This window comes from Propithecus coquereli, unplaced genomic scaffold, assembly GCF_000956105.1.
Source record: "Propithecus coquereli isolate 6110/MARCELLA unplaced genomic scaffold, Pcoq_1.0 Scaffold7, whole genome shotgun sequence".
NCBI lineage: Eukaryota > Metazoa > Chordata > Mammalia > Primates > Indriidae > Propithecus > Propithecus coquereli.
Window position 1 is genome coordinate 24,107,405 of NW_012153062.1, and position 26,036 is coordinate 24,133,440.

At 40.3% G+C, this 26,036-nt stretch overlaps 1 protein-coding gene across 1 annotated transcript in view; it reads right to left on the bottom strand.

The window, feature by feature from the left end:
- Positions 1–8,222: 8,222 nt before the first annotated feature.
- Positions 8,223–26,036, bottom strand: part of TNNI3K (TNNI3 interacting kinase) — a 302,666-nt gene continuing 284,852 nt past the window's right edge. The window contains exons 21-22 of the mRNA XM_012661060.1: positions 11,992–12,071; positions 8,223–8,753 (exon numbers count right to left, since the gene is read on the bottom strand). Coding sequence (XP_012516514.1) covers positions 8,677–8,753; positions 11,992–12,071 — 157 coding nt within the window. The 3' untranslated portion in view covers positions 8,223–8,676. The remainder of the gene's footprint in view (positions 8,754–11,991; positions 12,072–26,036) is intronic.

Consider the following 26,036-nt stretch of genomic DNA (forward strand, 5'->3'; position numbering starts at 1 on the left):
GGGATATAAAGGATGTCCAATCTGTCTCTGATGAGGCCTTAAACAAATAGAGAAAAGGGAGCCTTGGGGTGCACATGATTTGTTCTAGTTCTCCAAAGGCGTTGTGGGCCAAAGCCCTAAGGAGTGATAACAAGGATTCATTTGCCCATTGTGGACTCCGTTATGAAATCCCTGAGTGACTCAGCAAGGTGACAGACAGCTGTATGAGGGTGTAAAAAACCAGTCACCTTCTCCGTGGAGACACAACTAATAGCCTCTTTTAGATGTACAGTGTTATTTGGATAGTTATTAATGCCATGCGTCACAAGCAAACACCATAAATTAGCACCATAGGAAAAATGAACTCTATGGAGTCTATAAAAGAGAAAACATGACTTTTAAGGCAGATCATTTAAAATTATAAAGGGATAAAGTAGGATCTTTTAACCAGGCTAAGGACATTTGTAAACATTTGCAAACACTCCTATTTGTTGTACAATGTGGCTGTGAGTAATTGCAATAGATGCTTACATTATGAAATCATTTTCCATACAGTAGGAACATTTGACAGAAAAATTGCAAATAAGGAGGCATGTCTCTGATTCTTGAGCCTTATTAATATTTTAAATCAATTAACAACTTAATGGATAGGGTGGGGGAAAGGAACAAACTAATTTAGCTTAAGCAAGCAACTTGAACGGTTTCTACTACTCACCATTTTACATTATACAGAATTTCCATTTGTATTAATAACTTATTACTTCTATTAAACATGCATTTTCCCTAAAGCTTAATGTTTCTTCCGTGGGTGAAGATCAATTAACTGGGACAGTGTTTTCTTAGCTAGCCAATTATTTTAATTACTAGAATTTTAACAAATGTGCTTGCTTTGCATAGATTCGACCAGCTGAACTTGCCCAAAGAATGCACTGACTTTGTATTCCAAGAGATGGGAGGTTTTTAGTGACTATGTGGATGCCAAAAAATCTTTTAGATATTTGGGCTCAACAGAGCGGTAGACTAACAGTCCTGTGCCGCTATTTTATTACTTCTCATCCTAGTATTTACCTTTAACTTGGTGCCTTTCCAATCTGGCAGTCCTTTGTTCTTGTTTTTTATTCAGCTTCCTTGTTCTCTTTGTGTAGAACTGAGGTTTGAAGGATGGGCAGGCAATTACTGTAACTAAGGAGAACTATTAAATATAATGTGGTAGGTGGATGCAGCTCGACTATAGCAAAACTTGAGCATTTGCTTCCTTATTCTTCTGAAACTGGTGCTAAAAATGAGTGAAGCTCATGCTTAATGAATATTGATGAGTTAAAAACAAAAGTAGTGAAAGAGCATTTCATTCATTAGCTCTCCAAGGGGGTGACAGATGCTTAAAATGAAGGAAGGAGAAACACCACGAAGACAGAGTTTCTTTGGAAGGTTGGTACCCTCCAGGCAGTGCCAGGAAGCTAGTCATTTTCACGCAAATGACAGAACTTCCTGGAGATCAGGTGAAAAGTCCTTGCCACCTTGCAGAGACACTAAATAAGCCAATAGAAAAAAGAATACCAGTTATTATGTGAAGGTTCAATATTAATATTCTAATAAAATAAGAAAGTTAGTAAATGGGTTAGTAAAATGAGGGATATAACAAAGAAAGAGAGAGAAAAAAAATCAGCTTATAGATATACAGAGTAAAGACAACAAATCCCTAGTAGCATACTCTAGGTTTTGCTGGTGATAAGGGTACTTGCAAAAGGTATGCAATGCTAAGCACAACATGCCACAGACAATAGATTGCAAAACAGAGTGAAAACAGGGAAAACAGAGACAATAGGAGACTCAGAAGGGGCTGAAGGAAACCAGGCTAAAATTATAATCTTAGCTGAACAACCTAAATGAACCCTTTCATTTATGAATCGTTTCTTGTTCTCATTTGAGTACTGATTCACTTACTACTTCATTCCACAAACCACTCCTTACTAAGCTAGTGGTCAAAATCCAGTTCATCTGTACACTGTCTATCCTAGCTTGGTCTCACCGGAAAGCAGAGTCTGAGGCACAAGCTCACATGCTGCTGCTTCTTTAGGGAGTGCCATCCCCTGGAAGCAGAACCGAGGAAAGTCACATTGAGAAAGGAAAGGCGGAGAGAGCAAATCCTACGTGTGTTATTGAGCTGGGTGCTATTTGGGATCCAGGGCAACTGATGGTCAGTCTCTGCAAATTGTCTCCTGAGGCCCTAAGAGTGACCGTGCCTCAGGATAATGGGGTGGTGTGGAGAAGAACTCATTCCCTGGCTTTGGTCTCCCATCGGTCAAAAGTTTACTCCACAGGCCCACAGGTGTTAACTGCCAGCTTGGATATCAAAGGTGCAGAAAACCTGGACCATCTCTCTCCAAGGCAACGGGGCAGTGCTAATGTACAGAGTGAGCGGCAATAGTGACCTGCCCTGCCAGGAGGTGAAGTGTGGTCAGGTTGTGCTCACATGAAGCTGGTTATGGTGCTGGTAGGTGACGCAATGGCCAATGGCATAGGGTGACACTGAGATCTGAGGTGGCATCTAAAGGGTATCTGATACACATTCCTTGGAGATATTAGTAATTATTTAACTTATCTACATTGCGAATCTGGTTATAATTGTATCCAGATAAAATTATGCTTTTGTGTTAGTCTCAGATTCTTTTTGTTATATAGTCTCAGTTGGAGGATCCTGATTTAGGGCTTATCTTACAAACACTCAAACTTTCTCAAGCCATGTTGCTTTCATTAGCATCCAAAAAAACAACGATTCAACATGATGCTTGGCTGATTCATCTCTCAGTCATGTTATATCAAGCATGGCCAATTGTTATGGAATGTTTGTTATACGCCTACCCCTGCGATAAAGGATTATCATGCATTATTTCACTTAATCCTCTCTCTGTGGAAAGAATCATTATCTTCATTTTATAGATGGGGAATCTGAGGATCAGAGAGGCTGAGTAACTTGCCTATGGTCACACAGGTCACACCGTGTTGGGGGAGCCAGACATTCACTCAAGTCTAACTCTAACGCTGGTACCCTTGTGTACTATGCCTGCGCTTTACCACTGTGGTCTCGGGACTAGCAGCATCAGCATCTTCTGGGACTTTGTTAGAAATGCAGTCTTGTGCCCCGCTCGAGAGCTTCTGATTCTACAACTCACGGGGTGCCCAGCAATCTGTGTTTTAATAAGCCGTGCAGTGATTCTGACATAGGCTAAAGTATAAGAAGTGCTCTATGCTATTCTCTCTCTTATAGCTTCATACCTGTACGGGATAAACATGTGTCATCCAGCGTCCCATTCACTTGCATTTTGATCACCTCAAGTTCTCTTCGATATTGATGTTGATTCTTATTCCTTAGACTAATTCGAGTTTCAGGAAAGGACACACAAAAAAATATCCTTAAAGGAAAGACTGATATTCTTCACTGTGGACTAATTTTTGAAATGGTATTAAGCATATCATGGATTATTGTGAATAAAAAACTGTAGGACAAACCAACATTTGAATTATTTTTATTGCATTTTGTGGTCTTGCTTCAATCCTACCATTTCCTGATTAGTTGAGACAAAAGAAGAGATGGAGGACAGTGAAATTAGTGAGCTTAACAATCTTCTTTAATGATGGTAAAGATACCTTTCTTCCACATATAAGCCCATTGCTTAAAAGACAGATTCTTGAGATAATATTCTTTTTATCTCACTAATTAAACATAAAGCTAGGCTGGGAGTGCTTTGGAGACGTGTCCTCATCAGCAGGGCCTGGCTCTCGTGGCTGTGTTTTTAATTCAAGCCTAATTTAATTATTAGCACCCTGCCACTGGGTCGGTTGCTGTGCCGCCTTGGATCTCTGGCCTGAGGAGAAATGTGCAGCCCCTGTTCTTTTTATTTCTAGTTAGCCTCATGAAAGGTAGGATGTCCAAGGAGAGAGAGGAGCTTTGCTTCTCCGTCATGTTTTGCAGACGGTGCTAATTGAGCTGACAGTCTTGGACGGCAGTCTGGTATGGCTGCAGCTGAGTCTTGAGCTGATACCCAGTGAAGGGATTGCAAATGTCAAATGGCTCATCTTTGCCCTTCTGGCTCTTGAAATATGGAAGGGAACTGATCAGGGGCAACTCCTTAGTCTGCATGCTTGAGTAACTGCAAGCAACACAAAACTACGAAGAAATAAGGTATTCAAATCCTAGTGGTAATGGCGACACCAACTCCTCACTCTCCCTACCCAATGCGCTAATGAGGAAAGGAAAATGGGAAACTTCTTGGCTTCCCTAATTGCTGTGCTTTGCCCTCGTAACTTTTTTGTTCCTGCTTATCATGGTAAGAGTCTTGTTTCTGTCAATCATTTCTGGTTCTTTCTGCCTAGAAAATAACAGTGCGTATTTTTTGAGCCTTGAGAGTATTCCAGCCCCTTCTCTTCCATAATTATAACATGGAGAATGATGACGATGATTTTCTTTAAATTTTACTTTGCAATAATAAGCCATAGCAATCAGGAAAAGATTTGTTTTTCTGAAACTTCTCCTGCGGTAGTTTCCAAATTTTCCTCAGAACTATAGAACTGTAGATTTGTTCACTTTTACCACGATTCTGGATTATGAGTGTGTGTTATTTTTCTACCTTTTCCTCTGTCACAGTAGAGGCAGCATTGTGTAGTGAACAAATCATGGACACTAGTGCAAGACAAAACTAGTCTTGAAAACTGGCTCTGTTCTCTACTAGGTTGGATTTGTTACTTTGCCTCCCTGAGCATGAATTACCCACTTGAAAAAAAAAAAAAAAACTCCCCCTTTCCAGGGCCATGCAGAAAATTAAGTCAAATAGTATATTTTAAGCAATCTAAAACCACTACTGCCACACAGTAGGTATTCAATAAATGTGTTCCCTTTCTATATTCACTCAACATTTTCCTTGCTTGCAGAATTCTTTCTGGTTCTTTTATTTGGCCAAAAAGATTTGATTTCTCTTCTGATTTTATTTCAGGTATAAATAAAGTCTGCTGGATCTTGGCTCAAATTGTCTCAGAGGTGTAAGATCGGCAGCTTGCTATTTGCAAAGATGAAGTTTTTTGGGACTTGAAGCTGATAGTTACTTTTACAAGGGAGAACAAACCACCAGTTTCCTCATGCTCTCCTTTTATGGTATAGTTCTTTGGATACGTGGTGATGTAACAGTAACAACAAACAACAACACCTGGTATGGTATGCCAGGAATTGTACTACACACTTTGTATCATTTGAAATCCTTACAGCAACTCTACAAGATAAATTTTATTATCACTACCTTACAGATAATAAACTGGAGCCCAGAGAAGTTAAGTGACTGGCCCAAGATCACACAACTACTATGCAAAGTCTGAGGGACTCCAAAGCCAATGCTTATCATTTAAGAGATAGAGAAAGAAGAAAGAAAAGAAGAAAGGAAGGAAGGAGAAAAGGAAGGAAGGAAGGAAGGAAGGAAGGGGAGAGAGGAAAGGAGAGAGAGAGAGAGAGAGAGAGATGAGACATTTCATTTTAGATGGATCGTCTAGCATTAGACTTTTCTCCTACCACAGCACTCATTTTTTTCCTTCCTAGTGAAATGTCAGCTTTGGAAATAATTTAACCCAAATAATCACTCTGTTGGAATAACTCTCTCCTGGTGCTGCTGTAATTTGGCTTACAATTATAGTTAATTGAACATCTTCGGAGTAAGCTTAGTACTGCATGCATGTGGAAAAAAATTTAATGTGCTAAGCATGCAAAAACATGATCTTAGAAGTTCATTTTTACCAGCAGAAAAAGAAAGCAATTAGTGAGACATTTTTCAGCAAGGACGAAAAAAAAAAAAATACTAAAAAAACCGATGGTCTTGAGACAAGCTCTAAGACGAACCCTGGGCCCCATTAAGAGTGCAGTAATGAAAAGGGTTTGTGAGCTACAGGTTGGCATCTGTGAAAAGGTTCTCCTTCTCAGGAATCAAGACACATTAGTCTCATTATTTGCAGATACTTGACAAGACAAGAGCCAGAGGGAAGCAGCAATATAGGAAATGCAGTGTGAAGAGAGGAGGTAGCTAATTAGAGGAAAAATAGAAGTAGATCTTCACAAATCTGTTCTAGAAAACCTCTTTCCAAAAGAGGGCATTTGAGAAGCAAACAGTCCTTCCTGTGGATATGACCTCCGTTCAGTAGGAACTTGGGAGGACACCTCATTTACCCCAGCACTGCCCACTGTCCTGATTGCAATTATGTATACAGTGACTCTTTTAGTTGAAAATTATCTTTTTTTTTTTTTTTAACTTTCTAAGGTATTCCTTTTAACTCAACTCATAAAAAGATTAAGCCCCAAAGTACCCCAGGCTAGGTGATGGCTCATTCCCTAGAGTACCTAGAGCAAAGGGATAGAAAGAGAGATATGGAGACAAATGTTCTTTAATCAGCTCCTTTTTCTCCTCTGTCTTTGCCAGAAGGGTTTATGCCTGAGCCGTCACCTCAGGTCCTTGGTCCTGCTTGTCATAAAGCCCTTTGGGAACTTGCTTGGGATAGAGTACCTGTGATTCCAGAATAATTGGGTAAGGAAACGAAAAGGCTGGAGGCAACAAAAAGATAAATCTAGTTGGAAGTACCACGGTTTTAATTTCTGCCTCCTAACCTGTACTGGTCTATCCACAAACTAATCAGAGAATGTGGGAACTTGTGACTTTGCAACTGTAGGTTGTAAGAAGAGGCTCAAAGGGATTTTAGAGGCGGGATGGCTGTTCTGATAGAAATTGTCTTCTAGAAACATAATTTCTAATTGGCAGAGGGAAAGTGGAGGAGAGAGGAGCTTGCCACAGACACTCAAGGAGCAATCAGTACTTCTGCTATCCAGTCCCGTTTGTGTATGAGTCCACGTTACTGCAGGAGGAGGAGAAAGCGGATATGCCTAAATGCACCAGTCAGAGTCAGGCTCTATATTCCTTTCTTTGCTCTTTAGGCCCCTTGTTGTCCTCTTTAGATATAGAGCAGTGGTTCTCAACTTGGGGCAATTTTTTCCCCTAGGGCACATTTAGAAATATCTGGAGACATTTTTGATTATCATGACTTGGGTGTGTGTGTATTAGGATTCTCCAGAGAAAAAGAACCAATAGCGGGTGTGTGTGTGTGAACACATTTATAAAATATTGGGTCACGAAATTATGAAAGCTGAGAAATTCCATGATCTTCTCTTAAGTGGGAGACCCAGAAAAGCTGGTGATACAGTTCAAAGCCTGAGAGCTGGAGAGCTGATAGTGCAGATTTCAGTTTGAGTCCAAAGTCCTGAGAACCAGGAGTGCCAAGGGCAGGAGGAGAGGAGTGTTCCAGCTCAGGCAGTCAGGCAGAGAGGGAGCAAATTCTCCCTTGCTCCACCTTTCTGCTCCCTCCTGGCCCTCAGTGGACTGGATGACGCCTACCCACACTGCGGAGAGCCATCTGTTTTTGTCAGTTTACTGGTTCACATAGAACTAGTCAAATAGTTTCTTCTGGAAACGCCTTCACAGACACACCCAGAAATAATGTTTAAGCAGATATCTGGGCATCCCATTAAGCCAGCCAATTGGACACAAAACGTGAGGTATCACAGGGGTTGTTACTGGCATCTGGGGGGGGGGGGGAGGGCCAAAAGCTGCTAAACATCCTACAGTGCACAGGGCAGACCCCTACAGCAAAGAATTATCCCATCCAAAATGTCCATATTGCCAAGGTTGAGACACTTTGATTTAGAGGGTGCCCAATCTTCCTTTACTAATTTTATTTCTCTTGCTGAAGTCAAAAGTAGTGATTATCGTTGGAATTTTATGGTTCCCTGCCTGTTTTTTCCAAATCTGTCTTTCAATGGCAAAACTATTTTGTCCGGTGGAACTATTTTGTCTGTCTTCCTAGTTGAAACAAGAATGGAGGGCAGATTTCTCATTTCTTGAAGGCAGCAAGCACCTTAGGCATTCTCCTACCACATTGTGCCAGAGTCTGGTATAAATGGCAGGTTTGCATGAGAAGGCTGGTTTCATAACTGACCTGAGAGCGTTTATGAAATCTTGGTGCTGACAGCAACAGGTTGCCTGAGTAGAGCACAGAGCCCTTGATATGACATGGAAAGGAGACTAAATAATTAAGTGCTATATTTTTACAAGCTTCTTGATCTGAAGGTCATTACTCCTTTTTACTCCTTTTTACCAATATGTCTGGAAGAAAGTATACTCAGTGGAAGTCTTGTTGAAATGAAACACACTTCTGAATCAATTTTATATTCCTCCAAAGAATCTTTAATCACAGAGCTGAACATCAGAAGTAATATAATGAGATAAGAAAGTGAACAATATTCTAAGAAATCAAACTCATGGCTCTCAAACACAAGTCTACATAATTCAATCTAAGAAAACATAATAATTGTTAAGCATCCACTGCAGACTTAGGCCCTATCTCCAAGTAATAATATAAATCTATTTTTTCATTTTCAAAATTAAAAACCATTCTTCATATACCTTCTGTCTTGGTTCTTTTGCATTTCATTCTGTAGGCACACATCCAAAGCCCAACTTGTAGTAGGGAATTAAATAGGACTAGCATAAACAAGCCAATTTAAGGAGACCTTAGAGGGTAAAATATTATAATTGGAAGCAAGCTTGCCATGATTGGAATTGCCGCTGTCAGTTTGGAGGAAAACTCTCCTTAGGTATATGCCGAATGATGTCAGCTGCTGTCCTCAAAGCTGCCACTATTCTGGCAAGAATGAAAATGCATCGGGCTCATGGGATCAAATACATACCCTGTATCAGAAAAGAGAAGTTCAGTTAGTTCAGTTAGTACTTATTAGCCTTTCATTACATCCCCCTGTTTTTCTTAACCCGCCTGACCCAGTGCAATACACAGCTTACCAGGCATCTCTCCCACGTAATGTGAACCTAGAGTCCGGACAATGGTTGCTGGTGAGTAGTTGCAAAGCAGAAGCAAAATTTATAATGAGAACAGAGAGCTGAGAATAAATGAATATAAATGATGGATTGCTGATTTGGACCTAAGCTGGCCAGGTAGCATCTGGGATTTGGATAAAGAAGGGTACAGTTCAGGAAAGCCGTATGTCAAGATGGCTAAAGGCACACAGGCTTTTTATGTTGGGAAAATCTGGTTTTAAGTGCTGGCTCCACTACTTGCTGGCTCTGTGACTTTTGTCAAATTTTCTAAGCCTCAGTGTCTTCATCTCTAAACGGGAGAAATAATAGTACTTATTTATAAGGTCGGCAATGTCCATATGACAATTAGCAGTGTCTGCTACACAGTGAGTACTAAACGAATGATGGCAAAAAAAGGAAGGTGGAGGTGGCAGTACAGAAAAAGGAAAGAGTCTTTCTCTACAGCAGGTTGGCTCTGTTTGTTTTCTTCTCCCCAGTAGACAGGTTTTTAAGTGTACATCAATGCTTAGGTCTAAATACCAGTGGCTTTTGACACCCTTTGAAGCAATAGTCCTGGGTGTGTCCAGAGAGTGGACCCCGGTGGCGCAGGATCAGGCCACTGCCCTAGAGAACAAGAGGGGCGTGTGCGGGGCGGCAGCTAGTTGCCTGTTCACGATGAATTAAGGAAGCCACTCGTTGCTTCTGTGAAAATGGGCACATTTGTCAACAGCTATTGCTGCTTTTGCTCCCCTTTGATAGCTGAGTTTTCAGAACTGACCCAGCCATCTACATTTTCATTAAGACGGCTAGCAATATGCAGTTGGATAGGTATATTTATTTTCATAAGAAAAGTCTCTGTCAAACTATCATAGGCAGCACATAAACTCTTCCGAGAGGAAATGCCACTGCTGCTGACACTGCTGCCAACGGGCCCCCCCTGCTCACCTCTTGCGGGATGGGCCCTGGTCAGAGATGAGAGAGGTTGTGACAGGGAGAGGAGGCAGGACACACATCACTGAATCTTAACCCTGGGTGGACTAAAACATAGTCTACATCCTAGAGAAAAATATTTCCTTTCATCCAGCCTAAAAATGTGACTTCATTTTCGACATAAATAGATTCTTTAATAAGCTGGTAATCCTTTTATGACTATAATCAAACTTCCAGTGTACCACAGGCAATTTTCCTGGCCTGTGATGTTCCAGTGTCTCTCATCCCACAGGACTGCAGTGGAAATCTGATTGTGAACATACATCCCACCAGTGTGGGCGGGCTCTCCCTCGGGGATGGGGTAGCAAAATCAGCAGGGCATTGAGGCTGGCATTTATTACTGATGCTATTATTACCAGAGTGTAAGGACAGATATGTTAGGCTTGTGTAGCCACTCAGTGGAAGAGGGACTCAACTGAATTTTGACCACAGGCTTTAGGAAAAGACTGAGCCACGTCTGCATGTTTTGTTACTTTAGGGTGAAAGGTCTCAGGTAGAGAGAAAACAGTTATGTACTTAATTTTATCTTCATTCTCTATCTCTGCTCTTTGCAGGGAGGAAGAAAGAGCTCATAAAGTTGCTGTTATACCACAATTGGTTTATGAAATGGAATTGAGGGCAATTAAAGGATTCTTTCTTGTATGATGTGATGTTCTGAGTGGGAGATATTAAGCGTATCTTCTTTGTCTACAGGGACTCTCACTCCATCCAAACACCCTGATGTTTTCTTCTATCCCTGGCACAGATACGAGTAAGAAAACTCAACTTTTGCATTATTACATCACATTTGTCTTCTCCATCTTGAGGAATTCTTCTTAAAGGTCTATTTCTTTAAGAAACAAATCTTTGAGTTCAAGAAATGCTTCCCCTTGAAACTTCACCATGAAAGGAAAGACTTCTGGTCAAAGCACACATTTCAAAGGGCACCCTATATTTTGAGGTTGTGAAATCGCATCTATACAGGTTTGAGGAAATGATATTATGTCTATTAAAAAATGTGATGATGTGACACTTGGAGCACATTTTCCCCTCACAAGAGTCTGTTACCGAACTGGCCAATTATGTTGTAAAGCTGATGATAAAAAGCACTCAGCTGCATTCTAGACACGTATTGGGAGTCAGAAGCACGGAGTTTCCTTTCTTTAATGTACCCAAGTAGTTTGTCTGCATCTATCCAGAACATTTTTTTCTTTGTTTCTTAAAAGCTTTCTAATGCCTTAGGTAATGGTACTCTGCAGATGAGGTGAATTAGTGAGGATCCCAAAGCCCAGGGTCTCTGGGGTCTTTGGCCACCTATATCAGAGAACGAGGCATGCATCATCCGATTTATTCTCCCCCAAACCAAGCTCTTGTAATAAATCTGATCTATTTAACTGGCAGACATTTTTTCAGTCCTCCATATAGTCAAAGGAAGTTGCAATGAATAAATGGGCCTATTGTGCTCAAATTCCAATTAAATATAGAGCCTCTCAGGCTTAAAGGTTGGAAAAAGGACATCTCAGCCCTAGCACATTGATATGGTAGCTGATGATAAAGGCAATTGTCCATCCTCTGGCTTCCAGAGGCCTGCAAAGGACTTCTTAATTATTTCAAAGACCTTTATTAATTCTTTCTGAAGCAGCCCTGTGAAATGGATCCCATCGACTCTCCCTTCACCTCCTCTCCTGCCGTTTGAAGGCATGGCTGGAATTACACTTCAGCCTGGCTAAAGGGGAAAGAGCTCTCCGAGCATATTATGTAATTGAGGAAGCTCATGTCCTGTTTTACTTCTCCCTACCTACACAACCTGTATGTGGAGCTTAGAAGTAATACACTCAATAAGGTGTTGACAAAGTGTTCGGAATGTCACAAGAGGCAGGAGAGGCATATACACACACACGCTCACACATACCACACACCCGTGCAAGTTCACACACGTGCTCACATACACATATTATTAAGCTTAACAGTAAATGTAGAGTTAAAAAAGACAAGATCAGATTTTGTCCTTGGATAATATAATATTTTTAAAGCATCTGCCATTTTTAGACATTACAATATACAATGATTTCTCCTTTTTTATCAAGTAGATATCACCTTCCTTGGGGTAGTTTCGTTAATAAATCTAAACGATCTGTCTACTTACCGTATTTGTCAATTGGTGAGTACTGAAGACTTCTTTTCATGTCCTCCAAAGACAGGCCTTGAGAGGAACATTGTCCAGCACTGGAAAATTAATGAAACACACAGTTTCACACTGTGGTAATTTGCTAAAAACAATTATATTAAACAGAATTTATTCACTCAGCATAGATCCCAGAGAAATGCCCAAATGATACAAAGATGTTTTTATCTTATAAATTGGCAGTCCCCAATCTTTTTGGCACCGGGGACTGGTTTCACGGAAGACAGTTTTTCCACAGACCTGGTGGGGGTTTGGGGGGTGGGGAGTGGTGGTGGGGAAGGGCTGAGGTGGGCAGGAGACAGAGCGCAGGCAGCGATGTGAGTGATGGGGAGCAGAGATGGGGACGGACTGTAAAAAAAGATGAAGCTTCACTTGCTAGCCTGCCGCTCACCTCCTGATGTGCAGCCCAGTTCATAACGGGCCACAGACCAGACTGGTACTGGTCCAAGGATGGGTGGGGGTGGAGATTGCAGTTGTAAATGACTAGCTGGGGAAGGGTTCAGAATTATTTGGTGTAAGTTAGATCTAAGTGTGAGTTCTGGCTCTTTACATAGGTTACAATTCCTGGCAGTATAACTTTGGGCATGTCACCTTTTCTGAGCCTGTTTAGTTATCTGTAGAATGGAAAAGTACATAAATAATTTCTAGATTGTTGTAATGATTAAATATAAATCAAAAGGGCTATTGAATCTAAATCTGGGTTAATATGCTTTCAATCCTTACTTAAAAGAAACTAAGACAAAGAACATTATTATCTTAGTAATAATATAAATAAAACACATCCCAAGAAGTATTATTATTATTATATTGCTTTTATGACAATGAGAATTATAAGATAGAGTGATAATAAAATTTATTGCATGATTCCTGTGTGTTAAGCATTTACATATAATCATCTCATTTAATCTTTATCACTATGGTATCATTTTTCTCATTTACAAATAAGAAAACTGAGGCTGGAACAAATAGCTTGTTACACAGGTTTGGCAAGCCGGTACCTAGGATTGAAACCCAAATATTTTAGATTCCAAAGCCTATGTATTTATCCACTCTTCAAGTATGAATTTCTTCCGGATTCCTGCTCTTCATGCTCCTTCTATTTTCCCAAACACCTTCACTCTCTTACCATTTTGGTTAATGGGGTCACTTCCTTCCTTGCTCATCAGACTCAAAACCTGAAGTTATCAAAGCCCTCTTTCTAATATCTAATTGCATCTGTCAGTTAATTGTATATATATAATCTCTCTTGCATCCAGTCATTCTTTACCATTCTCAAAACAGCCACCATAGTTATCCCCCAAATGTCCTCACTGTGCCCATAGAACACAGAATTCCCAGCCCCCACGCCAGTTTCCATTTCAGTTACCAGCACTATATTATTCAGTGCCTTAAGCCAATATTCTTGGAGTCATCCTTGTTAGTACCTTTCCTTCTCTCATATATCTCACTCAATTCAAGTGTTTTAGCTCTGCCTCCGAAATATAATCCTAATCGAGCCCTCTTCTCTCCTCCTTCAAGTTCTAGGCCACATAATCTTTTTCTTGTCTGGACCTCTGCAATTGCCCCCCAATTGGTCTCCCTGCTTTCACTTCTTCCCCTTATCATCCATTCTCCATAGATTGTCCAGAATGATCTTTTCATTCCCACGGCTTCGCAGTTCATTTGGAATAAGATGCAAATCAGTGCTCTACCCTCACCCACAAGGTCCTGACCCTGCCTACCTCTCAAATCTCACCCTGTACCTCTCTCCCCATCTTTGGCTAAGCATTTCTTTTTGGCACTTATTCCTATTGTTCCAGGAATGCTCCAAGCTCTTTCCCAGTTCAGGGCAAGTTTGTTAAGGCTGCCTGGAATGCTCCTCTCAACGAACACAAATCCCATTTTGCAGAACCTCGCCCCGCCTTCACCTCTGACTGGCTCCTCTGTCATTCAGACCTTGGTTCAAATGTCACTTTCTCAGCAAGGCCTTTGCTGACCACCATTCCTAAGTGACCATTCCTCTGCCCCTGGTCACTCTCTATCACATTACATCACCCTATTTCTTCCTTTCAGAACTATGTAAAATTATCTTGCTTTTTTATTTGCTCACTTATACACCCTCTGTATTTTTCCTACACAGCCAGGGTGGGGACTTATCTCTCTTGTTCTCTGCTATATCCTCAATACTCAGAACAGTGCCTGGCACGTACGAGGAGCCCAACTCTTTTTAGTCAATTAATAGATCCCTAAATGATGTCCTTCCCTCCAGTCACTCAATCCTACCCCCTAAACAAGGTCTTACTATAACAAAAATCTTACCATAGCCCTCCCCTGCTTTCCCCTGCAATTCCTCAAACCCATGTTTCAAGCCCTCTACAATCCACTCCTCCCATGTTCTGTGTGTATCTTGTATTCTACAATTCCTCAATACCTGTTTTTCAATCAAGCCACACTAATGGACTTTAGATTTTCCAAACATTCCTGAATTTTCTCTTCTCTGTGGTTGGGGCTGAGCTGTTCCCACTGCTCAAATGTGCTTGTTGACATCTTATCTATCCCTGACAGGAAGCAGTATGGTGTCAGGGTTAAGAATGAGCATTCTAGTGCCAGATGCCTTGAATTTGAATCCTGACTCCATCACTTACTACTTTTGACCTCTGGCAAGTTATTTAACTGCTCTATGTCTTAGTTATGCAACTATAAAACAGGAATCATAACAATACGTAGCTTATAAAGTTAATAGTAATAATTTATTTAATAAAAAGTTAATAAATTTAAAGGACTTTCAACACTGCTGGCATTTAGTAAGTACTCAATAAATGTTGCCTACTTTTATTATTCTTCAAGGTCCAGCTCAAAGGCAGTATCTTCTTTGAAGCCTTCTTGAAAACCCCCAGTCAGAATTAACCTGTCCTTCTTCCACACCCCTCTAGAATTTTATGCTCCTACCACAGGGCTTCTCAGAGTCTGCCTTGGTATCGAATGATCTGCATTTGATGCTAGTGAATCCTATTACACAGAGAGCTCCTGGAGGTCGGAGATTCTGTCTAACATCTTTGGATCCCCCATAGGGTTTAGTCAATACTCTGTAAATAGTTAAAATAAAAGTGTGTTGAATGAAATAAAATTAAGTTATTACAAAATGTACATTTAGATACATCAGATTTTTCTAAAAACTAACATTAGTTCACATTGATTAATTCACTTAGCTGCCTTAAAAATGACTGCATTTTTGGCCTAATTTCCTTAAACTGTAGAGATGCTGTTTCTTAAAGCAATGATTAAAAAGAAGATAAAGTTTTGGCTTAGAAAGGGACATGATGTGATCTCAATCGACATTAAATGACAATAGAATGTCACTCAAAATATTTTCAAAATATAATTTCCTTTATTAATATATGTATCCTCTTTAGCACTCCAGCTCCTCTTAAGAAATGTGCTATACACAGTAGTCTTGGCAACAAAGATAATAGGAAATAAATATTTTATCACCAAAATGGCTATTTGGTTTCCTATGAATAAAAGCCCATCTCCAAGCTGCTCTGTTTGTTCAATTGCTGAATGCAATTCATGCCAGGGGACTTAACCTGTTTGCCCAAGAGATACCACACAGCCTGGCTCCAGGCTGTTCTAGGATGACAGACAGATGGAAGCTAAGCATGCCCAGGTCAAACAAAACAGAAGAAACCAGACCCTGATCAATGGAACTAGTCGTTTGTTTACAACCCACATGAATCTAGACTTCAACGAGGGTTTCACAGATAATCAGAGTTTAAGGTACAGCAGGAACTCTGTTTGCTGAAGCTGTGGTCAGTGAAAATAAGGAACTTCCAGTGATGCAGCTGCCCCATGAATTCAACAAAAGTAAGTGTGAACTAATAGCAGGTAAGGAAAGAATTCAATTTTGCAGAATTTCAATATCGTTGGTCAACTAGATAGTCTTCTTTATGCTAAAAGGATAATATATATAATAGATAGGTATATATATGAATGATATATAATACCATATGGGTACTTTTGTGTATGCATTTTGTGAGTTTGGAATGAAATTTTCTCTTATAATAAGAGAATAAGGTAGTCTTTAGGTTAGTTTTTATATACTACCACATTATGTTGATACACTGTATTTTAGTGTAAAAAGTTTGTCATTTTAGGCCAGATAATTCAAATTAGCTCTGTGTATATATGTAAAGATAAATATAATCATTGGCCATTATCTCTTATAAAGGTGCATTAGGAAATGAATAATTTATCCAAAATGAAGAGCAGAACCAAAATTAAAAAAAAATGTATTTCTTATTTCTTAATCCACATTTTAGGAGTATAGACTTCCTAGTAAACATCTGCTAATTAGGTCAGTTCACATCCAAATCCACAATATGTAGTCTATATTTTTGTGCATGCATGTCATTCAGGCCATGGCTTCTCAGAACAAACTAGTCTGTTTGCAAAGGATCACATTTTCTGTGAATGGACTCATAAACCCTGGGCAAAGGTAGAAACCAGGGCATTTAAAACTAATGACAGAAGACCTATGAAGAAGGGGAAGAGTGCTAGAAGACAGAATATATGTAAATATAGCCTCAAATCCCCAAAGAAGAGTAAAGCAGAGTCTACAAACTAAACTAGTGAATTAATGTACATTCCAGTCAAAGCTCCAGAAAGGAATGATTAAAACAGGTTTTCTGCACACTGATTACTAGATGCTACCATAAGTTTGTTAAGAAGAGAAAATCATTCTAGATTTGCTTTATTTCTTTTTGGTGAAGGTAAATATAGAGAGGAAATCAATAGGCTAGAACAGACAACTAGATTCTAGAAGGATGTTAGACAGAGTTGCTCCTCACAGCTGTAAATAAGAAAGAGAGATCTGTGCCAAATGACAAGTGCTTAATTGTTACTGGTTGAATACCCAGAAGTAGTGAAGACATTCCATATAAGTGATATTCCCATAGGGTTAAGTTGTGCCTTAGATATTGATAACAATTAAAATAAAACATCACATTTCCAAAGGTTAGAATTGTCCAAAATTAGATTGAGTTGTTCTAGAAAGGGGTACTGTCCTCTCCCAGAAGGGTTTAAGTGGAGGCTGGAGGTCCTCTCGGCCCCAGATACTGTAGAGAGATCTAAGGGTCCACCTGGAGGTCACATGATGTGACTCCCCGGGTCCCTTCAGTACTTACATTCTGTGATTCTTTAGAAGGCATTCATGTATCATGTAGACTTGGCGAACCTGGCTTTGGCATGTTGGAAGAGCAGAGTGAGATTACACAGTTCCAATTTGGGCACGAGATTTTTATCTTCCTTACCTGAAGTGTTTGACATTTGGCTAGGGCTGAATGCCTGCCTTTCACGTACATGCGATAGCATACCTGGCTATACGTTATTGCTACTACTCAGAGTGCAGTTTGTAGCTTTTTGTCTATATACATTTCATTAGAAATGGTAACTGAACCTTGCTATTTGCCTGAAGGAACCATCCTCTTTAGTGCTCAATTTTGAAGAAAGACTCACACTGCCATCTAAGATGAAGCAGAGGAAAGTGTGGAGAAACCATTTTCACATAAACCCATCATTAAGGATTTGAATGACAAGTTGTGTAAGGCTGGTACCAGGGAATCCAGGACTGCTTAACAAAAGTTTTTATGTAAGATAAATTTGTAGAATATTCATGTTGCAATGTTTGAGGGGTGGGGGAACCCCTAAAACTCTGTGTTATCTCAACCCAGGAAGGTAAATTGTTAAGCAAGCCACAAGAAGGAATAAGAAAAATGCTGTCTGAAGAGACTGGGGGATTCTGGTGCCATCTCTCCAGAGTGGTTGGGACCAGGCAGTGTCACAGTGACTCCAAATGGCCCCATTTAGAGCCTCGAAAGCAGACAGTGTTGTGGCTTCCAAACTGCAGCCTGCCAAATGCTTTTGGTATTGGAACAATAAATCATGGTTTTGGCTGTGGGATTTCATGAATTCTCAGAATATTTGCTAGTGCCATAATTGCTTCTGATAAATTACATTCCAAAGAAGACTTCAGATGGGCATACAGTCCCAAAAGAAACCATTTTTTAAAAAAATCTCATTCTTCTGAGTGTGGCTTGTGCAGAATTGGGAGCTCTCATTTGGTGAATTATAGCAGATGTAAACTATTTGAGATGCCTTGAAAGCAAGAGTGAAATTAAAACAACTGAATAAAAATAAAGAGATGTAAAACATTAAATACATACTAATATAATAATTTCTTATACTTGCAGAGGGCTTTATAGCTTGCACACACTTTTCTATTGATTAGCTTACAATACTTTTACAAAATCCTCATGAGGTGTCTGTGAAGGCATTAATTTTACCTTTGTTCTATGGGAATAGAAAGTTAGGCTCAGAAAATTAGAAAGTTTGAATTACTTGCATAAACTCACAGAGCCAGCAATAGGCAGAGCCAGAACTTCAATAGAAGGTCTTCAGACTTCCAGTCCACGCTTTTTCTACTAAAACACACTATATTTAACAGCAGCACATGTCAAACTATTATCCAATGGCCATTTGGGGAGCTCACTGAATTAGCTATGAGTTACAGGGCTTTGGATTCTTTGCATATAAAGATGAACAATAAATTCCTCATAGAGAAACATCCCTTATCATCATAGCAAAACCAGAATCGGCTTTCTCATGTGTTGTTTTGTTTGATCTTTTAAAAATGACACTTTCTCCTATCTAACATTTGCTTGCCTGTTACCTCACAGTGATGCTAAAAGATGAGATACACACGCACTAAAATTTCTAAATGATGTTTATGATTCCTCTGAACACTCTGATCTTGCGTAAGGTTTCCTAAGCTGCATGCATGGATTCATCTTCCTAAACACAGTCTTGGCTATGTTGAACAGAAAACCATTAGGTTATTAGTGTGATTAAAGACCTCAGGCAAAATTTTCTTCCCTTCAAATTGGTCCAATTAGCTTTTATGCAGCTAACAATGCCCTCAGGCTACCTGTACTCCGGAAGATTTAGCCATTTGGACTTTGAATAAGGCAATACCATCCAAGGCTTCACAACTCTGCAAACATGTTTTGTGGTTTATTGCCATCTGCCATAATGATGTTACCTATGTAATAATATTAGTACAAGGATCAATGCCATATGCAACGCTATCCCCTTCTTCAAGACAAATATATCCAAATTAGGCATCATTTCTTTTACTGGAAAGGAAACATGTACAGATAACATCTAACCAGAATTTTAATTCTTTGCCACCAAGTTAAGGAACTAATACAAAAAAAACGTAAAGAAACAGCCTGCTGAGATGCCTAATAAAGGTGTTTACACTAGGAAAATAAATGCTTTGCCATAGAAAAGGCTACTAGAGTCATCTGGCCGATCCTTTTGGCATTTAGCTGAAAACAAATAGATCTATTTAAAACAGATCTGTCAGAGGGATAAATGCCTTTCTATGCTTTACAATGTCTTTCTATGCAGCCCACCTTTCCTCTGGCCTAAAGAGTAAGATGACATTTCTATTAGAAATGGGAATAGCTTTGGTCTAACTTTGAAATGGTCTAGTCATATTTTTGTGAGTGAGCATTCGTTAATTTATCTGTTAAGTTCAACATGTTTATTTATTCATGATTTCATCCTAGCTGTTTTTGAGGTGTTATTTTGTCTTTGTCAATATTTCCTACTTGACAATGTCCTAAATTAACACAAATTTATTGCTCCCATTACAGCGAATGGGCAATGACCAACGCATTTAATGGGGCCAAAGATCAGTGCAAAATATCTCTTTCAGGAAAATCAAACCCATCAGTTTTCTTTCAATGGCAAATATCCCCAAGCAATAAAAGGACTGAAAGACTTGGCAACCAGGTCATGGCTCTGTTTGAGCCATTAGGCAAATATCCAAGGTCTCAGCTCCCCCATTTTTAAAAGAAAAAGCAATTAGGCAAAGAGTTATGAATAAGGAAAAATATGGAGAGAACTTAAAAGTGTATGTTAATTCCTTGATGGCTCATAAATTATTAATGTACTCAAGGTAATCTAACACCACCACCCACTCCCAATTTACCTACTAATTCAAGCAGGTATAAATGAGTCAGTTGTACAAACCATTAGGAGGTAGACTCTGTATGCTTTGATTGCTAAGACTGAGGATCATCCTCTATATAGCAAAATCTTTCATATCCTTCACCTTCTGTACTCATTGCCATCCAAAAAAAAAAAGAAAAACATTTTAAATGTTAGAATATGAGATCTTGGTAGCATGACACTTATAAAGTAACACTCCTCACTGCCCCATTTTCCTACCTCCCATTTTACCAAGAAGGAACACTGAGGCTTTGAGAAGTGAACTAACCTACCCAAGTTCATATACATCAAGGTTATGGTGAAGTCAGGAGTATAACCTGGAATTCTAAACTTCTAGTCTTCTTTGATGGCTTTTAAGGAGAAAAGGAAAACTGAAATTTGTTGCATACCTGCTAAGTGCCAGGAACTCTACCAGATGATTTATAAACTTTATTAAATCCTCCCCACCTAACAACCCATTTTACATATGGGAATACCAAAGCTCAGAGAGGTCTCAGTCTTGTCCAGGATCACACGGTTTTAATTCAAACCTAGGCCAGGCAGTATCCAAATCCCCTTTTTTCCCCACTTAACCCTGTTGGCTCTAGAAGTGATTCCCCAGATTATTCCCATAACCACGTCTCTCCCCCTCTCTCCATGGTTGTTTACTGAGCACAATGGCAGGAGCTGTGCTGTGTCCTAGGGATACAGACATGAGTATGATGGACATAGACCTACCCTCTGGGGTAAACAGAAATGGAAACACATACAGGTAAACTTCAGCACAAGAGAAGCAGGTACATGCTCTGAAAGACACCCTTCCTATGCAGAGAAAATGAAGGAAAAGCATGGATTTACAAAGGGAAGTGTCAGCTGGAATAGGGCAAGGTAAGGACGTGTGGAAAGACCTGGGAAATCAAACTGAAAGAGTGAATATATAAACTTTTTAAAAAACTTCATTTTGAAACAATCTCAAATATAAAGTTGCAACGATTGTACAATTTTTTCCCTGAATTATATGAGAGTAAGTTGCCAATCTAATATCCATTATCTCCCAAATACTTTAGCGCATTTCTAAAATAAAGACATTCTCCTATATAACCACAATACAATCATTTGATTCTTTCATCTTTTCTCGGACCCCATTCAAGTTTTGCCAGTTGTTTCAGTAATGTTCTATACAGCAAAAAGGATCCAATTCAGAATCGCATGCTGCATTTAGTTGTCATGTTTCTTTAATCTCTTTCAGTCTGGAACAGTTTCTTAGTCTCAACTTGAATTTCATAACCTTGATGTTTTTGAAGATGACAAGCCAGTAATTTTGCAGAATGCCTTTCAATTTGGATTTATCTGAGGTTCCTAATGATTAGATTCAAATTATGCATCTTTGGCGGGATGTATCACGGAAGTGGTGTTGTGTTCTTTTCATTGTATCTCATCACATTTTGATTTGCCCCGTTATTCTGTTGTTAATTTTGATTACTTGATTAGGGTGGTGTCTGACAAGCATCTCCATTATAAAATTACTCTTTTTTTCTCTGTAATTAATAAGTATTTTGTGGGGAGGTACTTTGAGACTACATAAATATCTTGTACCTCGGCCAAATTTCAATCTCTTCATTTATTTATATCTATATGGGTTTACAGTTATTATTTTATTCATGCTACAGCCATTTTTTATTTTGATGCTCAAATTATCTCATAGTTGGCCAGCTGGGGCACCTTCAGGCTGTCCCTTTGACATGTAACCATCTTTCTTCGTACCTCTTCACCTTCTGGCACAGGATGTTTCAGGTTTATTTTCTTATTTTGTATAATACAGTCCTTATCTCAGCCCGGAAATCCGCCATTTTTCCAAGTCTCTTGTTTCCTTTCGGTGGAGGTTAGAGATCCAGATCCAGGTGCTAGATGTGCCCCTTGCTGTTGAAGTCCTGCTGCTCCCAGGCCCTCACGCTGAACAGGCAGAGCTAGAGAATATGTGTGAGTACGCATACATGTATAAACACATCTTGACTTCACCACACTGGGGCTCTGATACCCCAATGTGGGGCCACTGCTCCTACCTCCTCTCTCATGGATGCCCTTCTTCCTGTGCTTGAATTCTGACCTCTTGTGCCAGCTGACTCTCCCACATGGCCTTCCTTGCCATACGTGGGCTCTACCATCTTGGCTGGGCAGCTCCAACTTCCTGTGGAAACCATTTCCTCCTCCTACTCTTGTTCTGACACCTGTGCCAGATAGTGTCACCTTCCACATGGGCATTCTCTACAGCCTACTTGGACTCTGACCTCCTGTTCCACACCCAGTAGGGAAGTATACCTTGTTTAGTCTCGTCTAATGGCTTTGGACTAAATCATCCCAGAAGAGAAGGAAGAAAGAAAATAGTAGCAAAGATGAACTTTAAAAAATGTTAATCATATCATGTCACCTCCCTGATTAAAATCCCTCAGTGACTGTCCAACACATACAGAACAGCATCCTGACACCCTGTTCTGGCTGATGAAGCCCTCATGGCCTGGCCTCTACCTACCTCTGGGACTTCATCCTGTACCACTCTCCCCACCTCCCGTCCTCTGTCTACCATGGTGGCCTTCTGTTTCTCCTCTTCGTTCCTGCCTCTGGAAACCTTCATTTGCTTTTTAGCTCTGCTCAATGCATTTCCCAGGGTCTTCCTGGGGCAGACTTCTTTTTGTCATTCACCACCCCATCTAAACTAGCCTTCTAATCACTCTTTACCCCATCAACCTGTTTTAATTTTTGGCATAGCACAAAATGAACATCTCAGTTTTCTTGTACATTTATTCTTGTTTGTCTCCAACGTAAGCAGATACTTAGTGCTCTGCTCATATGCCTTGATCTGTTTGGGAAGTCATCTTCAGAGGTTTCCATATGTGCTCATGGTTTGCTGTGTCTTTCTCCGTCCATAAAAGGGAGAGAGGGGAGCTAATGCTCTCTCTCACCCACCCAAATGACCTTCGATCAATCAGGAACAAGCATTGCTAGATAAACTTACTCCCCACTGGGAAAATCCTGAGGCATGTTCTATACCCTTAGAAGGTACAAGATGAAATTAAGACTCAGTCGGCCACAGCAGTGACTTACTCATTAACATATCCCAAATTTCCTTCCCTTCCTTCCCTCTCTCTCACTGTGCTTCTTAAGATCATGTCCTAGAAGAGCAACCTACAGCCAAATTGTTGTCTCACCGTCCGTTTTTGAAGGAACTCACACGAAGAGTGCCTTCCTCCTCCGACTAGAATGCAAGCTACATGACAGCAGGGACAGACTTGTCTTTCTTGTTTACCACTGTGCCTTAATCCCCAGTGCCTTAAACTAATTGTCTTCTCCTAGGCACCCAGTAAACAGGGATTAAATGGATGACCAAATGAATGAATGATTCCTTCCTTGCAACTTTATTCATGTTTATCTTCATTTGTTTACCTCTGATGCTTTGTAATAAAGTAATCATTGGTCAGCCTCCTTCCATTTCTTTAGCCCCTGCTGAAGGACGAGCTGTATCCCCCAACTATTGCATGCATCAGAGCAGTGGCCTCTGCAGATGGCTTCCTGCCCCTATCGCCTGCACAGCCCATTCAATCCTCTACACAATTTCTAGAAAAATCTGCGGATGGTTCCCCCTTATGGCATCCTGGTCCATCCAGTGGTTCTCAGTACTGTTTACAGATATGAAAGTGAAATGGAGGATGATGGAAAGTCTCTGTTTAAACTCCACCTCCTCTGTGATGGAGGTGATGGCCACAGGAAGGGAGAAGGAGCCACAGTGGCCTCGGTGCTGCTCCAGCCATTTGCTCTTGTTACTGGCTCAGACCTTTTCTCACTTTGCAGTGAATTGTATTCATCTGTCCCCACAACTGGACTGTGGATTCTTCTCATAAGAACCTGCCTTATGAGTCTTCAGAGGCCTGGCATCTCTCATAGCACCTGGCACTGGCTAAAGTTAATACATTGACTTCTTGAAGGTAGACTTCATATTTTTTCCTGGGGAGATGAGTTTTCAGTATATACAGTTGCATGGCTATATAACTTGGAAAAAGGGGATTTTTATGTTTTTGGAGCAGAGGTTAGCAAACTTTTTCTCTAAAGGACAAGACAGTAAACATTTCAGGCTTTGAGGACCATATGGTCTCTGCTGCAACTACTCAACTCTGCTGTTGCAGTGCAAGAGCAGACGCAGACAAACATGTAAACGAATGCATGTGGCTGTGTCCCGGTAAAGCTTTACAGAAACAGGCAGGGAGGTGGATTTGGCCCATGGGCCATAATTTACTAATCTCTCCTTTACAGCAGCAGGTAAGTCCTGTATGTATTGTTCTCCTAAACTGCCTTCCATCTTTGGGATAGGCAATGTAATCTTAGTGAAAGTAGGTTGCCCACTTATCTTCCATTTTCATAGTTTCTCCTGGAAGAGGAATATTAAAGACTAAAATACATGAGCTAATGGCAAAACATAACAAATGCACAGTTTATATTTATTTAGTGTTTACCATATATCAGACATGCACAAATTGTATTCTCACTTCAAAGAAAGTGATATTCTTGTTTTCATTCTACAGGTGAGACATTTGAGACTTGGAGGGCTCAACTAACTTGCCCAAGGTTGCACAGTTCATAAGACATAGAACTTGAATTTGAACTCAGGTCCATCTGATCCCAAGCTCTTAACCACTACTTTATACTCATGGCCACTGGGTTGTTACATAAATAAAAATCACAAAACCAATTTTATTGATAGAAGATGAAAGCGGTCACTGGATAGGAACCTACAGAGCAATACATATTCTTTCCCCCTTTAGGATTGAGGAAAGTTCAAAGGCCATCTTTGTTGATTTTAGATCTCTGGGCTCTTTTGTGTGCATTCAGATCCCTGCAAGAAATTCCATGTTCCTTTGTTCTTTATGACAGGCCAGTCTGAATGGGAAGGTTTTAAAACTCCCTAAACTCTTTGAACATGCAGAACATTGATCTTCACAAACCATTTGAAATACCCCAAGGAGGTTACAAAATTACAAGCAATTTTTTTGTTTTGTTTTGTTTTAAGCGAATGTATACTGAACCTCTGGGACCCTCTGCCTCGTCACACAACACCAAAGCTTTCCTCTCCTCCTCTGTGTATTCTTTGCTGTCAAACCCTGAATAACAAAATGGTATTATGTTGCTGGGGTGCCTTGTTCTCATTGAAAAGCTCTTCTCCTGCCAGTAATGTGGGGACTCTTACCCCACTCTGCTGTGATGTGCTGTGATGCCTCTTTGAATCCTGGGGCAGCCCAGGGTTTGACATTTCCTGCTGAGCCGACTACTGCTCCTGCCTTCTGTGTTGGCAGGAACATGACTGTGGATTCTGTAAGAAGTGCTCTGTGGCCTTCTGCACAGCCAGACCTCCATGGTCATTTTTACACTGGTATTTATTAAGCTTTGATACATGCCACACCAGAAGCACACTTCCTCAGAACAGCAGCCATGCTTTATTATTTATCTCTGTAGCCCTGGCATTTGGGGCCTGGCACAGAGTTTACTTGCAACACTTATTTTAAAAACAAATTGGGTTGAACCGAGCTCCTGAGCATTTCTTCAGCCTCATCTCCCAGCCTCAATTTTCTGTGCAGGTTGGCCACGTGGTTAGGAATACAGGGTGTGAGTCAGACCGAGCCAGGTTCCCAGTCCTGGCGCCTCCACTTCCTAGCTGTTGTCCTTGAGGAAGTTCCTTTACCTTCCGGTGCCTCACACTCCTCTCTGCACCGTGAGGACAATGATAGTACCTATTGTACACATGGGTCTTTGTGAGGACTGTATGAGATGATATACAACTAATGTGCTTAGAAGGAGCCCCACCATGTGGTAGGTGCTCAGTAAATACTAGCTACTTTATTATTGTTGTTGTTGCTACTGTCATTATCATTACCATCTCTGCCTGCAGCTTCTTTCCCTCCCCTCTCCCACTGGATCACGCTACCCGT